Source organism: Amaranthus tricolor, chromosome 4 (assembly GCF_026212465.1).
Source record: "Amaranthus tricolor cultivar Red isolate AtriRed21 chromosome 4, ASM2621246v1, whole genome shotgun sequence".
NCBI lineage: Eukaryota > Viridiplantae > Streptophyta > Magnoliopsida > Caryophyllales > Amaranthaceae > Amaranthus > Amaranthus tricolor.
Genome location: NC_080050.1, coordinates 28,198,574 through 28,218,069, shown reverse-complemented (window position 1 = coordinate 28,218,069; position 19,496 = coordinate 28,198,574). Strand labels below are relative to the sequence as shown.

General features: G+C 35.0%; 2 protein-coding genes across 4 annotated transcripts in view; one reads left to right on the top strand and one right to left on the bottom strand.

The window, feature by feature from the left end:
- The window catches only part of LOC130810615 (auxilin-related protein 2), a 6,501-nt gene extending 197 nt beyond the window's left edge, over nt 1–6,304 (top strand). The window contains exons 1-8 of the mRNA XM_057676742.1: nt 1–823; nt 1,721–2,045; nt 2,154–2,262; nt 2,354–2,451; nt 2,905–2,970; nt 3,136–3,225; nt 4,420–4,596; nt 5,664–6,304. The exon at nt 1–823 is cut by the window's left edge and continues 197 nt beyond it. Coding sequence (XP_057532725.1) covers nt 237–823; nt 1,721–2,045; nt 2,154–2,262; nt 2,354–2,451; nt 2,905–2,970; nt 3,136–3,225; nt 4,420–4,596; nt 5,664–5,702 — 1,491 coding nt within the window. The 5' untranslated portion in view covers nt 1–236 and the 3' untranslated portion in view covers nt 5,703–6,304. The remainder of the gene's footprint in view (nt 824–1,720; nt 2,046–2,153; nt 2,263–2,353; nt 2,452–2,904; nt 2,971–3,135; nt 3,226–4,419; nt 4,597–5,663) is intronic.
- Nucleotides 6,305–12,275: 5,971 nt separating this feature from the next.
- On the bottom strand, nt 12,276–19,437 carry LOC130810614 (probable methyltransferase PMT24). 3 transcript variants are annotated; one of them, XR_009041073.1, is made up of 9 exons: nt 17,609–19,297; nt 17,220–17,369; nt 16,130–16,400; nt 15,934–16,044; nt 15,672–15,846; nt 14,752–15,021; nt 13,708–13,902; nt 13,107–13,627; nt 12,276–12,678 (listed from the first exon to the last, which is right to left on the bottom strand). XR_009041073.1 is itself a non-coding variant. In XM_057676741.1 (9 exons), exons 2-9 carry the CDS (start codon nt 18,230–18,232, stop codon nt 13,399–13,401), a joined length of 2,025 nt encoding a protein of 674 aa, XP_057532724.1. In that variant the 5' UTR covers nt 18,233–18,286; nt 19,053–19,437; the 3' UTR covers nt 13,017–13,398. The 3 variants fall into 3 exon arrangements, 2 of the variants coding, with proteins under 2 accessions (XP_057532724.1, XP_057532723.1); XM_057676741.1 differs by lacking the exon at nt 12,276–12,678 and having other exon boundaries at nt 13,017–13,627; nt 17,609–18,286; nt 19,053–19,437; XM_057676740.1 differs by lacking the exon at nt 12,276–12,678 and having other exon boundaries at nt 13,017–13,627; nt 17,609–18,286; nt 19,057–19,297.
- Nucleotides 19,438–19,496: the final 59 nt, after the last annotated feature.

Genomic DNA, 19,496 nt, shown 5'->3' with positions numbered 1-19,496 from the left:
CATTATTCATTATCCTCCTTCGTCCTTTAATTCGATTCAATTTCCATTCCCCTTCGCTTATTTTGTTTTCTTCCTTTCTTGTTTTTTCTATTCGTGTCCTTCATTTCCTACACATTTTTACACATACCCAATTTCCTCTTTTCTTCTTCAATTTGGCACCGACACGATTCATATTTCCAATTTACTTCACTATTAACTCAACGGAATCCTAATTCCATCTGAGAATTTTAGTAATTATGGATGATTTTGGTGTTTTAGTAAAAAATTATGGGATCAAACCTCAAGGAAAATCAGCTCCAATGGCTTCTTCTAAATCAGCAACAAAAACTACCCGTAATTACAACACTATAGATCCGTCTTTTGGGACCAAACCCTTTTCTAATTCTGCAAATTCAGGAACTGGGTCATTTTTCAATGATCAAAATGATGATATATTCGGGTTCAACTCAAGTAACAAGCCTAATAATTATGCAAGTTCAGATGTTTTTGATGATGTTTTTCAATTACCCAAAAATGTTCCTACCTCTTCAAGTGGAGGTGGAGGTGGAGAATTCGACTTTGATATGGAATCGATGTTCAAAGGTTCAATGAATTTGAACTCCAAATCGGTGGACATTAAAGAGGAGGATCTTATTTGGGGGTTTTCAGGAAAAGGGAGTACTAATAATGTGGTAATGGGAAATAATGACTTGTTATCATCTGATCCAGTTGATGATTTCTTTGGTAAATTGGGAAATTTGAGCTCTAATCAAAAAAGCCTTGAAATGATGACCAATGATGATTTGATTCCTGGGTTTGGGATTAGCAATGCCAATATTAGTAGGTATTCAGCTGCTTCTTGAACTTACTTTCTATTTATAACTTGATGATTTCACTTTTCTTTATTGCATATAATAAAGTATTAATAGACTATTAATCATTAGAATTTGATGATTTGAGAGATATAATTGTGAGTTGCTGGCATTTTCTGTGCAATTTGTATTCATAATTCTAGTTTTATATGTTTTGATTTATATTGGGTAGATATGTAACTGAGCAATTCCTATATCGGGAACTACTACTTATTTTCATACAGAAATGAAAGATAATGATTTGAATGGTAGTGGTAATCAATTGTGATTTGTGAATTGGTATCTGTTTATAATGTGATTAGTTTTTCAATGTATTAGGGCTTCAACCATCAACTTAAGCTTTTGGTTGAGTTGGTTTCTTGACATGGTATTAGAGCCACAAAAGGTCACGGGTCGAATCTCAACCACCCCCAATTTGGAATTTTTAGCGCCAAGTATAAGGAGTGCCTGCATCCACACTTCTAAGTTCTAACCCAAATGGCTCTCGTGTGATGGGACGTGTTAGAGTATATAACATATTCTAGTGCTTTCAACCATCATCTTAAGCTTTTGGTTGAGTTGGTTTCTTGACGAAGGGTACTGTAAATGTTCATGAAGAGTGGTTTTTGTTTTGCTTTTCGATATGGTGAACTGTGCCCAATACATGCATTGTCCATATCTACCCAATACGAATATGTGGTTGCTCGCGATTCCTTGAAATCATTAGCTTAGTTTTAATGGTGTGATTGGTTGTGGTTGTTATTGATTTCATATGTTAAAGGTTTTGTTCTTCTAATTTTGGTGAACTTATGAATTGGATTGTAGTATGATGCTATTTGCCCATTTACTACTGCTGAATATGCATTTTGTTTGCTCTGAAATTGTTGAAGAGCTCAGTCTGGTTCAAGAGAGAAGAGTTCAGGTTCTTCTTCTATCGAGGAGCTTGAAGATTTTGCCACTGGCATTCTAAAAAAGAACGATAAAGGGAAGCGAAATGAATTTTCAGTTAAGAAAGAAGCAAAGACAGTTAGCAAAAAACCACAGGAGGTGAACTTCTTTGATATACAGGAAAACTTTAATGTTGATAGTATGCATAGTCATAAGGTGGAGAAGGCAACTGAGCCAATGTTTCCAGAAGCAGCAACGGATCTGGATTCATTTTTCAGTGCACACGTTAAAAAAAAGAGTGTACCTGTAACTGAAGACACAGTTATAGTAAGCACTCCTCCCCCCTCTCATCTCGGATAAAAAGATTTGTCGTGTGTCTGAGATTTTGTTCTCTTTTTTCTTGAGATGCTGAATTTATTGTTGAACCCTTTTCAGAATGGAAAAACCAACGAAGTACCGGATCTGTTTTCTGGAACCACATTTAAAATGGAGAAAAAAATGGCACCAAACGATTTTCCTGATGATTTTTCATCAATATTTGGAGGTAGTATCAGTATTTGTTGTTGATTTGTAGTTTTCTCAATTTATTTTTTTTTATTATTTCTACGAAAGTAATTTACTTTGTCTGATGTTAGGTGCCCCAGTTTCGGGTGTGTTTGAGGAAATTGAAGGAGAAAGTGAGGAAAGACGCAGACTAAGATTCGAACGCCACCAAAGAGCGAAGGCACGCATGGTAATGTTTTCCTTTTCTTTTTCTGGGTTATGTTATCTCCGGCTAAGTATTAATTGTATGGTGAACTCAATGGTTAAGGAAAGGGAGATGAGGCAAGGTGAACTATGGAATCCCTACATAAGGGGCTATTAAGGCGTGTTATCTTTTCGTTTATTCATGCCATATATTACTCTAGCAGAATTGGCAAATTCGGCATTATGTAAACACTCTTGTGGTCATACATCTGTTTTTGGTGTTGCTATTTTTAAATTTTAGGACTATGTCACTGATTTACAATGGCTGTAATGTTTCACATTATAAATAATTCAATCTAGACCTTATGTTTTTGTACTGAATTCCTGGCTCCTGAGGACGTGCTATGCTACTGAATTGACATAATGATAGCTCTACTGTTAAAATTACATACTTCTTCCCTTCTGCTTTTAATAGCTTGTGATTTTGTTTACTATACAGGAAAATGCATTAGCAGAAATGAATCAACGTGAATATGAGGCGCAGCAGGAACAGGAAGAAAGACATGTGTGTATATCATTTCTTTTTGGGTTAATATTATGGTTCAGTACTTTCTTTTTTCCCCTCTTTCTCTCGGCCTATTTCCCACCCCCCCCGCACCACGACCACAATGGTAGAGCGGATTTAGGGAGCAAGTGTTAACTGGCATTGATATGGTGTATTTGTTTGTAGAGGATTTCTGATGCTATGGATGTGGAGATGAAGCGATGGGCTGCTGGGAAAGAGGGAAACTTGCGAGCACTGCTGTCATCTTTGCAACTGGTATTCCCTCCTTCAAGTGAATCTTAATGCTTTGAGCTGTCGTCCATCAATTTATCCTTGCTTCTTTTCTAGTTCTTAAGGTCGTTTTGAATAGGTCAAGAATTTTGATTGGACTGTGTTTTCTGTGCTCTAACTTGAATGTGTAGTTGTCAATACACAGAACATCTTGTGTGATATAAAGTGTATAATTAAGCTGGTCAAGTCCTGGATGTTGGTCATCTGTCATTGATTATACCTCATATTTATAATGGGTAACGAATATGGAACATGGGCCTACAAATTTCTTTCCAAATGGTAACTGAAACCCTTTAGTACCGGCACATTGCCCTACATCTTATTGTAAAATAACTAGTAATTTGGTAATGTAACTTTTTGTCTTTATAGTTACATTACATTACCCTAACGGCCCGTTTGGTAGGTGGTAATGAATGATGGTAATGGGAATGAAACTAGTGTAATTTTGGTTGAAAAATCTCTTGGCTACCTTAATGGTCATGCTTGTCCAACTTCAATCATCTCATTTTCTTCATAAAATTCATTCCAATGCATTACCATTGGGAGATGTGGTATTAGATGGTAATGGAAATTTGTAAACAAAAAAAATTTTTTGTGATCAAAGTTTCATTACCATGAGAATGATGTGGAACTTTTGAGGAAATTTTACACTATAAATCATTCTCATTACCACCATTTAATACCATTAACCAAACGGGCCGTAAGTGGCTCTCACCTAGGGTGGGGTCAGGGGGTTGGATGTACGAAACCTTACCCCTAATTCTTAGGGTATTGTAATGTGATGTAACCACATGATAAAAGTAGCTCCACATCTTGTTTCTAAGTTTTAGATGTGAAATGACTTGTATTTTGGTTATATACTTTTTGGTACATGTAGTTAATTTAATTGAAGGGTGTAATGTGGAGCTACTTTAATCACGTCAATATCCTTAATCTGGACCACTGTCACATGATTACTAATCTCTTTGCGAATCAGGTAGCAAAAAAAGCAAATTATGGACGATTTTGGGCTATTTTAGGGTCATTTTCGGTGATCACAAATTCAAAAGCGAATTAGATGGCTAATTATGTTACACTGATCTAATTGTTTATTGATTTTTTTGTGATTTATCGGTACTTCTCTTGTACCACATCAGCAAAGTTGTTGGAGTGTGTTAACTTGTATCTCCTGTTATGCAGGTGCTCGCCCCTGAACTTGGTTGGCGACCGGTTACTTTAACTGACTTGATTACTTCATCTCAAGTAAAGATCGCATACAAAAAGGCTGCTCTGTGTGTCCATCCTGATAAAGTGCAGCAAAAAGGTGCAAGTCTTGAACAAAAGTTTGTTGCAGAGAAAGTTTTTGATCTACTGAAGGTAATGTATGTTCAAAATCATATTGTTTTGTCATTTCATGCACTATTTATTCCCTTGGGACCTTATGTAAGCGAGTAGGGAATGAAATAGCCTGCAAGGCTACATCTGTAGCGACATTCTTTTGCTGCCGTTAATAAAATGAAGTTGATTACACTAATTTTCTATTACCACTCCCACCATTTAATAATGACTATCAAACGGGCTGTATTATATTCCAGTTGACTATTGAATTAGGCATATCAAGTTATGTTGTCCTTAGATTGAGACGTCTTTTCTTTTCCTTTTTGGGTGGGTTTGGTCAGAGTAGAGGCTTCAAAGATATTATCTGTCGATGGTTTACCCTATAATTAATACGACATTCCTCTGAATGAATGTTGATGGTGATGATTGACCAGTTTACTGGGTATTACTAATTCGTGTGCTAGTACTTTGTTAGTAATTGTCGGACCAAGTCTTAGTGCAGACTTCTGTATTATGTTTACCTTATCATCTTTCAGATTCTCGTTTTTGGTCAGTGATTATAGATAATGCTTCCTAAAGGAACGAACTTATCTGGGCTCATAGATGCACTTTGCTTTCGGAAATTCGTTGTAGAACTGGGTCCTTTTTCTCGTGCTCAACTGATCTATTTACCATGTTCAGGTTTCTCGCATGACCCACAATATGCAAGTTTAAATCCACTTAGGGTCAGAAACCTGTAGTAATATCGAGTGACTAACTGGTTCAAGTTTTTTTCCAAGTAACCACAATTCTTTGTAAGGCTATGTGCATTTCGAGATTATAGACCTCGCCTCAAATACAGTAGCATAAACACTATTCACTGGATGAATGATAAATAAGTAGTTGGCATCGGGTTTTTGATACAATTCTATTTGACCGAGTATAGATGACCGTAGGACCTTAGGAAGGTCCTAAAATGACTATCGAATTGCATTTCCGCGTTAGTTAGCTGTATTTGTATATCTGAATCTTCCTTACCGCGCTGGTTTGCCTGTTTTTTCGAAAAATGTTACTATCTACCAACTTCCTCATTTATACTTATGCTTGCTGGTGTGACATCGATGCAGGAAGCATGGAATAAGTTCAATACGGAGGAGCTTCGATAGTAAATTTGCATCGCGTCTTTGATCATTCCTTTGTACTTTGTAGTTGATCACGTCTGTTGAGTTTTGTAATAATAGAGTTTTATGATAGATTTTTAAATTTTCTTTTTGTTAGAATGTAAAGTTGTTGCCTGTGGCTGTGTCTAAAATATACATCTATGTAAGTTTAATGTTTTTTTCACAGATATATATACATATATATATATATATATTTGATATGATAAGTCCGAGTTTATCTATTTATTTTTATGATTATTGAGCTGGTCTTGTATAGATTTAGTGCACACTAAAAGAGTCCACTAAACCTTAAATTAAAGGTGTGAGTTAGAGTGGTGAAGGGGAAATGTTGTAGGAACAATTGATCGAGGAGATGGACATGAAATTCTTTTTTCCTCCTAGCTTGACGGTATTTGGAGTCATCCCCCTTAAACTTGCCATAATTAGAAATGGTTTCTTAAGAATTTTGGGGTTAATGGAAACCAATATACTTGCGCCCCAAGACGTATCACAACCTTAATTACAAAATATTGGCTCGGCTACATAAATCAATTGGCAATTGAATAATTCTAGTGGTTATCCTCGTGAATTCTCTTTTTCTTATCCATTATGATTTTCTACCCTCTCAAACTGTAAATCGAAATTCTTCATGTCCATTTCCTTCTCTGCCCTCTAGGTTATTTTTTGTCTTTCTCATCCTCTTTTTGGATCTTCTAAGTTCCATGTTTCTATATATCTTTCCGATTCACTAATATTCTTTTGTTGCACATTCACAATTCCCAAAACATCTTAACCAATCCTATTCCATCTTCATCTCGAAGTTGCTAAGTCTCTGAAGTAAAGCAAATTTAAAGAAACAGAAAAATAATACTGATTTGAAGTTGCGAAGCAATAATGATTTAAACTCCAACATACTGAAAAAGAAGCAAAAAATGACAACTTTACGGTACAAATCTTCTTATATGTTTTAATGTTTAGCCCATCAATGTGGGTTTGATCATTCTATAACAAATAGACTACGAAAAAACCTTTCTTGAAAAAGGATCTTCCAATGAGCAACAACTATATCAAATCATTAATCTCAACAATAAATTTGATTAGTAAATTAAAATAAACTGACGTGAGAGATGATATTATTTTATTAATCACTATATGAAAAATTACACCAATATACAATTTTTGTAGATTTTGAACAACAATTGTTAATACTTCTCCAGGAAAAGCAGAGAAAATTTTGTATTTTAATCAGTAAGTAGCTATATCTATATTCTATTCAGTAAAGAAAATCTTTACAAGTGATTGTTTCCACGGTCATGTTGATAAAAAAGAATGCTACAATAATCTACCAATCCAGTTCAGAAACGTCTTGATTTCTTCTGGAATGTTGTATACGTCTAATAGAGTATGTAATATATCTTGAACCTTCAACCATTAAGCTGCAGCCCATAATATGTTATATACTCTATCATACCCTTCTTGTTAAGTTCTAACACCATAAACTCACCCAAAAAGAATGCTACAATAATCTACAAACCTAGCTCAGAAACGCGTTGATTTCTTCTTCTAGTACGTCTAATAGAGTATATAACATATCCTAAACCTTCAACCATCATATTAAAGCCCATAATACGTTATATACTCTATTATACCCTTCTATCACGTTAGATTCTGACACCATAAACTCACCCAAAAGCGAATAAAATCTCAAAATATGTTACATACTCTATCAGTCTTGTATACTTGCTTCCAATTCCCCCTTAACTAAACTTTCCCATCATAAGAAGGCGAAAACTTTCGAGTATGAACCAACGAAGAAGAAGCTTTAACAGAATTAGTCCTCTTAGAAGGAGCTGAAGAATGAGTAGGAAACCTCTTAGGCAACATTTGCTCAAAGTAAGTGTTTGGTAATCGAGAAGATTCAGAAATGAATGAAAAAGAAAGAAGTAAACATAAAATGAAGCAAGTCTGCAATACAGAGCTTGACATAGTGAAATCCCAAGAAAATTCTGACTAAATTTGTTCAAAATTATAGTAGAATTGCAGTGAGTTTTGTTGGGGTGTTCATAAAGAATAGGATAAGAGACACTTTTGAGGAATGTATGGAAACTGCCAAGGTGTTTGTTCATGAAAAGATATGACAGTGGCAGACAATAACCCATTTGATTAATCTAACTGTTTAACCAGCTCATCTTCTTGTTTTCATTAGATTAATGGTATGTGCACATAAAAGTGGAAGATTATTGAGTTTTTTATTCTGTTTCAAAACAGTTTTTATACATTTTTTTGCTGTCAGAAACTCAGAATAGTAAAAGCAATCTAAGAGCCATTTTGCAAGATCATTAGCAGGGCCTTCTTAAACATTTTTGGGCTGTCTTAAATATTATCGGGAACTTGAGCAAAAATTTTACATTTGCAAATTTTTAAATTAGACAGTCTTATAACGAGACTATCTCTATTGGGTTGGCTCAATATACATTTACCTTCTTAAAGTGATCATTTTTTATAGTCTTAAAGTGAAGTGATCATTTACACTCTTAAAGTGATCCCTTTTTATAATATTAAAGTAATTACTTATAACCTTAAAGTGATCATTACATCGTAAAGTGATCAATTAGAGAAATTGGCTAATTATATGGGTTTGCCTCGTGGTGAGATAACTCATACAAGACGAGTTGTTTTACATTACAAATGTACAACGAATATCAGTTTAGATTTATTTAAAACAACTCACAATCAGACCATCGGATTAGTTTTGGATAAGTTGCTTCGTATCTAGTCAAAAATCGAATCTTGTCCACATTAATTTTTATATAACTATAAATTTATTTCTTAACTATAATCGAAGTCAAATCTATTATACGAGATCAAAAAAATATAAATTAAATTTGTTTTAAACAATTCTAGCGATCACTCATTGACATTGTGATCGCGGAGACCTCTCCAATCAGCACTAGAAACATATTTTTGACAAAATGATTGGTGCATGTGTATTTTTCTCTAGTAATGATTTTGCCAATAATTTCATATAAGTTAATGTCATTAACATTTGGTTTTAGTTTTTCTGTTACTCTTTCGTCTCACTCACTTATTTTACATTATTTTAAAATTTTAGACAATGATTTACATCCATCACTTTTTTTAATGTCATTTATACTTTTTAACTTTTTTTTACTTTTAATCCACGCAATTTATTTTATTTTTATTTATTACCAAATATTCACCTTTTTCTTAAAAATAATACTTTATTTCTCTTTAAGACAAATTAAAAAAATCAAGATGACATATAAAAAAATGAAGCAATATGGAAGGCAGAAAATGGGGAATGATGTATAGAAAAGCAAAGGGTAGTATAGTAATAGTCCCACTCCCACATAAACTCGTGCACCCTTAATTTTATAAGCAACAATGATGCTAACACGAGAACACTTATTGTTGTATTATGGAGTATTATTTACAGACAAGCTTCACTTTACGCTTCCCTTTTGTTTCTCTTTCTGCACCAACTTTTACAATCTTAATTCATATTTACAGGACTACCACTCTACCAGTATCTATATGTATCACTATTAATACCCTTATATCCGTTTCTTAAAAAGTTTTCATTTATTATTTTAGAGTGTTTTATTTGTTATTTTTGTACAGAATCTTTTCATTTATGTCACAAATTTTAAATAAAAATAACTTTATTTTATACTCACTTTAATATTTTTATAATGTTTAGGAACCCCACATATCCTCCACTAACTTCAATTTATAAAATGGTCCTACTTTTCTCCAATCAAATTTATTATTGAATTAAATAATATATTTACTATCTAAAATATTATATTTTTCTTAATTTTCATGAACATTTCTTTTGGAAACTTAGTATTACACGTACACTCAAAGCCTCAAAGGATAGTCTATATTTAGTAGGATAGGGAACACCTAAAAAATAATAATAGTAAAACATGAGCTAATACTTTTTGTTAACTCAGCAGTGAACAGACGTAGATTCACACCAACATTCCAATTATTGCGATCCACCATGAACTAACTACCTATTTAACTCCTTGGTGTGGTGATGGATGGGAATTACATTACTTTTTTAAAATAAATTAAAAAATTATCCCATATAATCCTATCTATTACTAATTTGTTGTGAATAATCTCTATTATTGATTATTTCTAAATAATTCAACCTTTATATATTTTTTAATGACACCACCCGTTAGCACATTTTAACCAGCTACGGTAGGTACATACAAGCTGTTATACGCTCTTTTCTTTTTCCTCATTTTGCTTATTCATTTGTCTATTCCTACTCTTCTTTGGTGGTAAGTATCTTCGATAACCGGTTAAAATGTGATAAGGGTTGTTGTTCAGCAAAAAATATACAAAGGTTTGATTATTTAAAAGTAATTAATAGTAGAGATTATTCACAGTAAATGGGCAATAGGTGGGATTATTTCGGAAAATTTTTCCAAAAAAATCTAAAAGAAATTTTAAAGTTGGACATGCATGAACATAACCTTCAGTACTTTACATGTGATGTGATATTCCAACTAAAATTACACGGAATTTTCATGTCATTATCATTTTGCAATATATACCTTTAACAAACGAGCCGTGAGTACGTATACAACTGTTTAAAAATCTTAGGGGATAATTGGCAAAATAACTTATAGTTTATAGCTAATAGCTTATTAGAGTAATCTACATTTTTTTTTTAATTATCATCCACACATTTAACTTAGTTTTTCATCTCTTCTATACATTTCTCTCTCTTTTTCATAAAATATACTTCCTCTGTTTCATATTACTTGCACCAAATCAATTTTTACACTATTCATCATTCTATGGTAATTTACATATTTCGGCTAATATACTTCCACTTCCTCTCGTCGCATATTTTCATAATATCAATTTTTTATAATTTTTAGTTATGTGTATATCTAAATATAAACAATTCAACAAACGCATTAGATTGCGTAAAAATATGTTTGGTGCAAGTATTTTAAAACGCATTTCCTTAGCTTTTGATAATATTGATCGCATTTGTATTTGACGTTATTTGTTTGAAAGCATAAGTTATAACCTTTTTCACCCAACAATAAGAAAGCACTACACTTCGACTATAGCATCGGTCCCCCTTCCCATTACTCCCATAACTGGAGAAAAAGAATATTATGATATTGGTGAAAGAATGTCGGGAAAAAGATAGTAGATGTCTTGGAAAGCCTTCTTTTCCTTCACCTGAATAGACACTTGAGAAAGAAAATAGTACCCTTCAATACATCTAATGAGGCAGGAGTACGTACTATATTAGCTGTTTTAGAAGCTACATGAGGCACAAACTACTAGCTTGCATCGTAAAAGCATTAAAAACCACGTTTTAGGCCGCTTCATGTCATATTTCATGTATTAAAGGTATAGGTTCATATTTGGTGGTACGACAACTGCATCACCTTATCCGTTATAGAAATTGCGACGATTATCGCATTTTTTGGTTTTTTTACACAATGATTGTGTGTTTAGATAGATAATTCTTCGTCACAAATGTTGTATCGTTCCTAATTGTAGTAACAATTATAGCGACGCGGTAATTGTTAAATATACTTTATATGTAAAGAACATTCTACATTACTAAAATAGTAGTTGTGGACTTGAATATAATGTTTGATGGTAATCCTTCTAATATATACCATATGGTTTTGAAAAAGAGTGAACCTCATCAATTGCATATGCAAGTCAATGCTCATTACCCGAGAATTCGTGAGCCCAAGGCCACGGGTGCCTCATGAGTGTGTCAATTAGAGGTGTTCAACAAGGCAGGTGGACCCAACAGGTCAAGGGTCGGGTCACATGTAACGGGTCATTAGCAGGTCGGGTCATTTACGTGTCTTGGTGTTAAAGGTCGAGCCGGGCCAGGTCGGATAATTAAAGGAATTTGTTGCGAAAAAAACTTTACCACTTTTTATATTTTTATATGATATTATTATATACATAGGTGGTCAACTCAATGGCCATAAAGTAGAATAAAAACTTATTTTATGAAGTTTTTAAAAATGGGTCAAAGTGAGTCCGATTTAAACGAAATTTGACTTGTCCCGACCCATTTAACATTTGACATGACCAGACCCACTATATACCTCTATAGGCTCTATTGTCAACACATGTGGGCTCACAAGGTAATTATGTGACAAATTGTCACAGTGTAACAGTAAGAAAGTAATACAATGCAGATAACTAAACTGATCTTCAATTCTGCTATCTTAAATAAGATAAATATAAGTTGGAAGGGGTCAAGGAACACCATGAAACAGCAGACTTTAGTTCATTTTTTGAGACATTCCAAAAGATATTCTGACAATGCCATCTATGCATCTTATTAATAAAGAACAAGCGGAAAGTTTCCATTTTACTTTATTGATCATCACCTTAATATGGTTTAAGCATAATCAAGACTTCTCTAAACTCCTCAAACATATATTTCCCACCAATCTTCATAAATGCAAAGGGACAAAAGATCCTACCCAAGACTCTCTCACATTCAACTCCACATGACTCATTAAGGGAAGAGAAATTGATCTTTCTGTAGTTGGTAATTTCAAATATATTTTCATATATTTCTTCTGTTTTTACGCGTTCTTTGTATTCCCATTCTTTCTTCTCTTCTTTTCTTATGTAAAACCCTTCTACATCTCTAATTGTTCTAAACTCCGTCATTCACCAATTAAATTAAAGAGATTACTCGAATAAGAAAACGCGTAACTTTAGTGTTAGTGCACAATGAACTTATAAAGAAGAGAATACCATAAATTATGTTCATGTATGATGATTGTCAAGTAGACTTTGCAATCTGCTTATATACGCGATTGGGTTCTGTAATCTGCATCTATCTCCCCCACCAGCTACACCCTACGAGCACGGTTCCTAGCAATCTTTCTGGTATGTCCTTCCAAGAACGAACACCTTCAAAAAACCAGAACGACAATTCCATCTGAAAAAAACAATCATCTGCATGAATGATGAGTCTATGTATCACAAGGCTTGTAGTTAACCAAGCAGAAGATGTATCAATACAACTCAAACAGCGGAAAAGTACGCAACAATTACATGTCATTGCCTTAATGTCAAGTGGCATCCGCCCGGGGGATTGGGGGTTTGGATGTAGACAACTTTAACCTTGTAACAACAAAGAGGTTGTTTCTGATTGAGCCTTGTAATAAAAAGCATCAAATATATAATGAGTCATTTTTCTATAGTCCATTATAATTTAAAACTAAAGAAGTAGTCGGACTCCATCCTAAATGGACACCGAAAAAGTACTGCAACATCTGATCAAATGAATTTGCATATCAGAAAAGGATAACTAGAAATAATCACACTTGAACATTGATATGTAGCTGTATAACTGATACATCATACCTCCATTGACCTTTCTAACTTGCCTAAGAAGAGGCTCTCCAAACATTCAGATGATGCTAAGTTTGATAAACCCTAATGAGACGGAGAGTGCCACATGATTCGTTGAGCTCCTCGCAAATCGCAAATCGAAAAAAGCGAATTATGATCGGTTTTGGCCGAATCCCGAAATCAAAAGGCAAATCAGCTGGCCAATTATGTTACACTGAGACAGTCTCCTTAAATTCAAGATAGAATATTCAATTCTCTCATACTACCATAGGATCTATCCTAACCTCTTAAGAACTATCCAAGCTTAAGCAATAGCTGATGCTATAGTTTCTACATCAGAGGGACGCCATCTTGTCTTTTCAACACGCAGAATCGTTTCATTATCTTTCGAAAATGTGAATCTGATCTTCCATTGTAACGATTTAGCCAAACTCTCCAACTCGGCTATGGTTTCCGCGTCATCTTTTGCTATCAGACATCCTCCTGGCCTTAGGATTCTGTCTACTTCAGCCATTACTGCCACAAAGTTACACCTGAAAAGAGTATAGCTTAAAATATAGCATAGGATAGCATAATCTCTTGTACACAGTAAGAGGACGGAGATTTTCCAAACCTTTTTTTAAGATCGGAGAAAAGGTAATTTGCGTGAAGAAGATCGTATGATCTAGGATAAGTGCTGAATGACTCGCACCAGTCGTGATATATTCCGAATAAACCTCGTTCGTATATGATCGGGAGAGTGTCCAGAGATGTGACAGAAACAACATTCATCACCCAAAGTTTGAAATCCTTCAAGGCTGCAGCAAATCTGGAGGGAAAAGGTGCAGTTTTTACGACAATTATACGAAACTGTCGTTTTGGATATCATCATTACATCAATCATTGTCATAGTCATAGTCATCAGCCCAGTATCGGGGGGAAGGTAACGGACAGATCATACCCGTACCCCTCTAAGAAGAGGGCAAAGCAGAAAGCGTCCACTCGATATATCCCCAAATAGATAGGGTCCCGCAAAGATACACATTCACCCATCATTACATCAATTCTCAAAGTTAAATTAAATTCTTACTCTTCCCTTGTCCCTTTTGCTTTACCTATTTTTAGCTTTCAAGTTAATCACATTCAAAAAATACACCCATCATATTAGGTTGGTCAAGTATTGATCAAATGGGGAATAGTCGTTAGGCATTCAAACAAGATATTTCTAAATTCTAACGAAATATCCCAATTGGCCGGATAAGGGGCGAGCCGTAAATATGGGCCGGATTGGATAAGGGTCCTTTAAATTTAATATGGGCCTTAAATGGACTGTGCTTTGGAAGCTGGCCCAGCCCAATCCGGCCCATTTTGATTACCAAAAAATATTTTGATCCCCATTTATCATTTATAATTCCCATTCACATTGTTATCTATAATTACTAAATTACCTATTAATTTTATTATTTACAAAGGCCCATTTCAGACCCTTATTGAGCCCTTTATAGCTCGTTTCATTTTAATTATAGTAGAGTCCATTTTCGGCCCGATTTTTACAAAGCCCTTCAAAAACGGGCCGGATAAGGGCGCAAAATTGGGCCCGGCCCGTTGAACACCCCTAATCCCAACTAACTGATTTCATTGTTTTAATGAAGTTTCAGAGAAGCAAATAGAAGCTCACCCTCCATATATAGCATTCATGTCCATCACATTTCTCACAGAAGACCAGTCAAGGCCAATATCATCAGAATACGATTTCACAACCCGTTTCCAGTGCTGATAGTCATCAATGAAATCTTTAGGACTTTGTTTACCATAAACCACAATCTTAGAGCTCTTGAGCCAGTAAGGTGGTTTCTCCAATCTTGATGGCCACTTAGCCGGCGACTGATACCCACGTTCAGATGGATCTATGGGCACTTTGTGTGTGCAAGCCTGTAATGGTATATTCCTGAACAACAGAAGTTCAGTCAATACTAAAAGGGCTATGTAAAGAAAAGAAAAGGTTGAACATATATGTAAATCTTCACAAGTAAAGACATCTAAGGGTTTAAACCTATATGTAAATTTATGTGAAGTTGTAGGCTTGCAATGAAGGGTCAACTAGAAACAAAATCTTTAATATTATAAGCGTAAGGTTGTGTACATCTGACCCCCCAACCCTTCCTAGGAAGAAGACCCTTCGTGGCATTAGGGTAATGAAGTGTTGTTTTCATTCCAAAGGAAAAAGGTTATTACTTGTTATAAAACATTGCAACATTCATTACAATCTATTATGTAACAAAAGCTACCGATCATATCGATGCTCGAAAATTCATACAACATTCAATTGCACCAATGCCATTAAGTGGCTCCCACCTCGACTGTGGTTTGGGAAGGTCAGATGTACGCAACATTACCCTTGTAAGTGAAAGCACTGACAAAGAGGTTGTTTCCGATTAAACCTTGGTAGAAAAAATCACGTGGAACTTCACATAAATAAGAAGAGCACATGATTTAATGAGTCGCTTTACTTCGGTCTATTATAATCTGAACAGCACATGATTAGAAGTTACCATATGATCGAACATTAGATAATAACAGAGGGTATGTAGAAGTTACCATACAGCACTTGGGTCATCAGATTCTCGACAAAGCGGAGGACTTTTTTCGGTTCTGCTCTCATAGCAATCATTAGAAGTAGGTTTCCTATATATCGCTGCAGCTACTCCGTTCAATTTATCCTTCCCGATTTTTAGAAGCTTCCAGCACATCAACTTTGTGAGCTTGGACATAGCTGCAAGGCGCAAGCATTGTATAAGAAGTTCAGATATATTCCTCAATTATCAATTTATCGATACTATTCGAACATGAGTGAATGCACCTTTCCAAATGGCCGTATCCTCAGGATCTTTACGGTAAACTGGAGTGGCAGACCAAACAAAATAACCTCCAGGCCGTAAGACACGATCCAGTTCCAAAAGCAGTTTACCACCTAAAAAGTAGTTCAATGTAAGACGAGCACTTATTTGTCGACAAGCAAAATTGTCAAGTCGAAATGACGCAGACGAATACGATACCTTCGATATGCCAAGGGACCCTGCAGCGTGCACAATGGACTACATCAAAGGACATGCTGGGGAAGGGTAATTTTTTTGTACCCATGACAGCAGATATAGCCGGTATTCCTCTTTCAAGTGCGAATTGCACTTGCGCTTCATGCTTATCCTTAGGAGCTAGTGACATAGTAAGTACTTCTCGGTCAAACAGATAACCTCCAAAGCTAGCTACACCACATCCAATATCCAAAACGACACGACTTCGCTTTCCCCAAGCTATCTCAGGAACAGTCTGGACTCTAGTACTTAAGGTGAAATAAGAAATTGAACAAGGAGAAATGAACAAAAAAGACTAAAATTTGGGAGGAGGGAAAATCCCAAGAAAGAATAATTTGCAAATTAAAGCCTTAAAGTTTAACACTTTTACGAATTACACCCTCAATGTTTATTTTTTGCGAATTACAGCCACCAAAATATCAAAGTTTGTAGGTTCAAGCCAAAATACAGAATTCCGACCATTTTGGTGGTCAAGATTTTAGGTTAAGTGGTCGGATTTCTGTGTTTTTGGCCTGAAATTGTAAACTTTGATATTTTGGTGGCTGTAATTCGCAAAAGGCTAAACTTTAAAGTTGTAATTCGGAAATTATTCCCCAAGAAAAATGTGCTCTTGGACTATAAAACCCACCCAAACAATTGAAGTCAATATCATTGATGATCCTGTATGTTCTTGATTACAATGTACAATTGAATCCAAAAAAAGTATTGAGCACTCCCAATTACAAGGATTTCAAAGAAGATAAATTTGCAAATGAAATTTCTCGATCATCTCTAAACCCTAGATTATGTGGATCGCTCTGATCAACCCAATTTACTTCAATACAAGAAAATTCCCGAGTATGATCTTAAGTGAAAAATTATTTCAATTACATGTGTTATGATGAGGTATGTATGTATGTATTTATACCGCGATGCAAATGAATAGCATTTTGCATATCCCGCGTGCAAAATGGCAGATTTAGGCAGAATGTATGAGAGCTATGCACAATGTTACTAACTCATCAAGTAGACAAAATTAATACCAAGTGAGATCAGTAAAGCAGTAAAGAATGACCTTCTGAATGAAATCAATGTAATGCATTGCACCGTGCTTGAATTGAGTGCCGCCGCCTGGAAATGTAATGTAACTTCCAGAAACTTGTACCCAATTTTGATGTCCCTTGGATTCAACAAGTTTTACATGGGGTACATTGGCAAACCATATCTGAACAAAGTATTATTACCCTATTAGAATCGGCAAAGCAACTAAGATCAATACATAAATGACGACTGTTTCAACTAATGTAACATGATTCGCCAATTATTTTGTTTTTTGAATTTGTGATTTGCTCAAAATGACCCAGAAATAGCCCAAAACCGACTGTAAAACGCTTTTTTTGATTCGCGATTCGCAAGGAAATTAGCGAGTTATGTGACAGTGATTTCAACGAAGTAGTTTGTTACCTTATCCCTGCTTTTCGGCCATGGAAGTGAGGTTTTATATCCCTTAGGGACAGAAACAAGACAGGTGGGAGCTTGATCTGGGCAATGCCTCTCTCTGTGTTCATAATGACTTATACTGGGAAGCTTTCGGATGGCTTTAATGTTGTCAAGGCAAGGAATATAGTCTGAACCAGCAGTTACATTACAAAGTTTCCATACATAGTATCCCTTTTGATCCTTCAAGAAGGACATTTTCTTAGTAACTCTCGGCTTCTCCAACTCGGCTGTTTGCATTGACCCAGCCCGAATCTGAGCAGAAGTTCCACTGTCAGTTACTTCTACCCCTGCATTCTTAGTTTGTACTAGACTATCATTCCCCCTAATGTGGCCGATATTCCCATTTACACCATCCTCAGGAAAGTCACCTAATTTTGCCTCGAATTCCCGAGAATGTGTTTCATTCACCATTTGTAACTTGACATCCTTTATCAATCCGACAGATATCTCAAAATTCTTCGCGGAATCTACTAACGACGATATTGTGATCCAGGTTCCTATTAAGCAAGCGGAAACAACTACAACTAAAAGCATGGTTGAAGAATAGTTCCATGACTTCCTTCCATCAGCCTGTGTATACCTCCCCATCACCTGATCCTAACCGAAACTGAAACCACCCTCTCAAAACATGTTCATGTGATCCTGCATGGTGAAATCAGAGAAAATTTGATCAACCCCATAAAGGAAACCAATGTAACATAATTCGGTAGTAATTCGCTTTTTAAATTCGTTATTCGCTCAAGTTTGCCCAAGAATAGCCCAAAACCGACCATAATTCGCTTATTCCGATTCGCGATTCGCGAGGAGATTAGCGAATCATGTTACCCTAAAAGAAACCAAGCTCATCTACAAAAGTATGAAACTACAAACCCATTCAACACTTAAAGAATGAAGACATGAACAAACAGCAACATCTTGGACCACATTATTATGACCCATGATTCATGAAGGATCTATTTATGATTGAACAATCCAACAAACATCAGTATTAAACTAATTATCCTAAAAACCCAAAACAAAATTCAAAAATTTGGAAATGATTTTCATTCAAAAGGTACAAGCTAATTGGGTTGTGTTCTTTCTCCTCCAAAGATCAAGTTTCAAACAACTTTCAATAAAGTTTCAATTTAGCACAGAAATGTTAATTCTACATCAACAAATACTTAATTCAATTCAATTGAATTCAGAAAGCATAAACTTTAATATAAGTATACAATTATAATGTTACAATCTGACAATCAAACATAGTGAAAAAACAAATGACCCAGAAAGCAAGTATACCCAAAAAAAAAAAAAAGAACCCTTAAAGGAAAGAACAGTAAACTGTAGAGCAAAGAGAGTAAGATAACAGAAACATTAGCCAATTATATAAGAAAACTATTAAATCATAGAACCCAATAGGCAATACCCACAAAAAAAGAGAAGCAAGAAGAAATTATTAAGAATTTAAAGAAAGCGAGAAATTGCTTGCTCAAACTTGATGTAATGTTGTTAATGGTGGTTATTGGTGAAAGAAAGATGATGGTGGAGAGGGTAGATAGTCGAGTAAATGTGTTGGAAACTGAAAAGGGAAAGCAGCCAATAGGTAGTGATGACTGATGACTGTTCTGGGACTGCGAGGTGGGAAGGTTCATGGGTATTTAATGATTACTCCTATTCTTTAGTATATATCCAAACTCAAAAGATAAAATTCCACCAAAATTATAAAGAAGTCAAAGAGAAGATATTTTTTCACATTTTGTGCGAGGAAAAGGAAAATACTGGTTAATCTTTTTTTGGAAATTTCATGTTAGTGATTCTGATTCCTGGGTTGGTTTTTTTACAAACACAAATTCTTAATGGGTTGACCCAT

What these genes read in the sequence shown, in the direction of transcription:
- LOC130810614 (XM_057676741.1), bottom strand. Translation starts at nt 18,232, where the DNA reads ATGGGGAGGTATACACAGGCTGATGGAAGGAAGTCATGGAACTATTCT. An exon ending in GATGACCCAAGTGCTGTATG is followed by an intron (nt 15,022 to 15,671) that starts GTAACTTCTACA and finishes TCTGTTGTTCAG; the next exon opens with GAATATACCATTACAGGCTT. An exon ending in TTCTCCGATCTTAAAAAAAG is followed by an intron (nt 13,628 to 13,707) that starts GTTTGGAAAATC and finishes TACTCTTTTCAG; the next exon opens with GTGTAACTTTGTGGCAGTAA.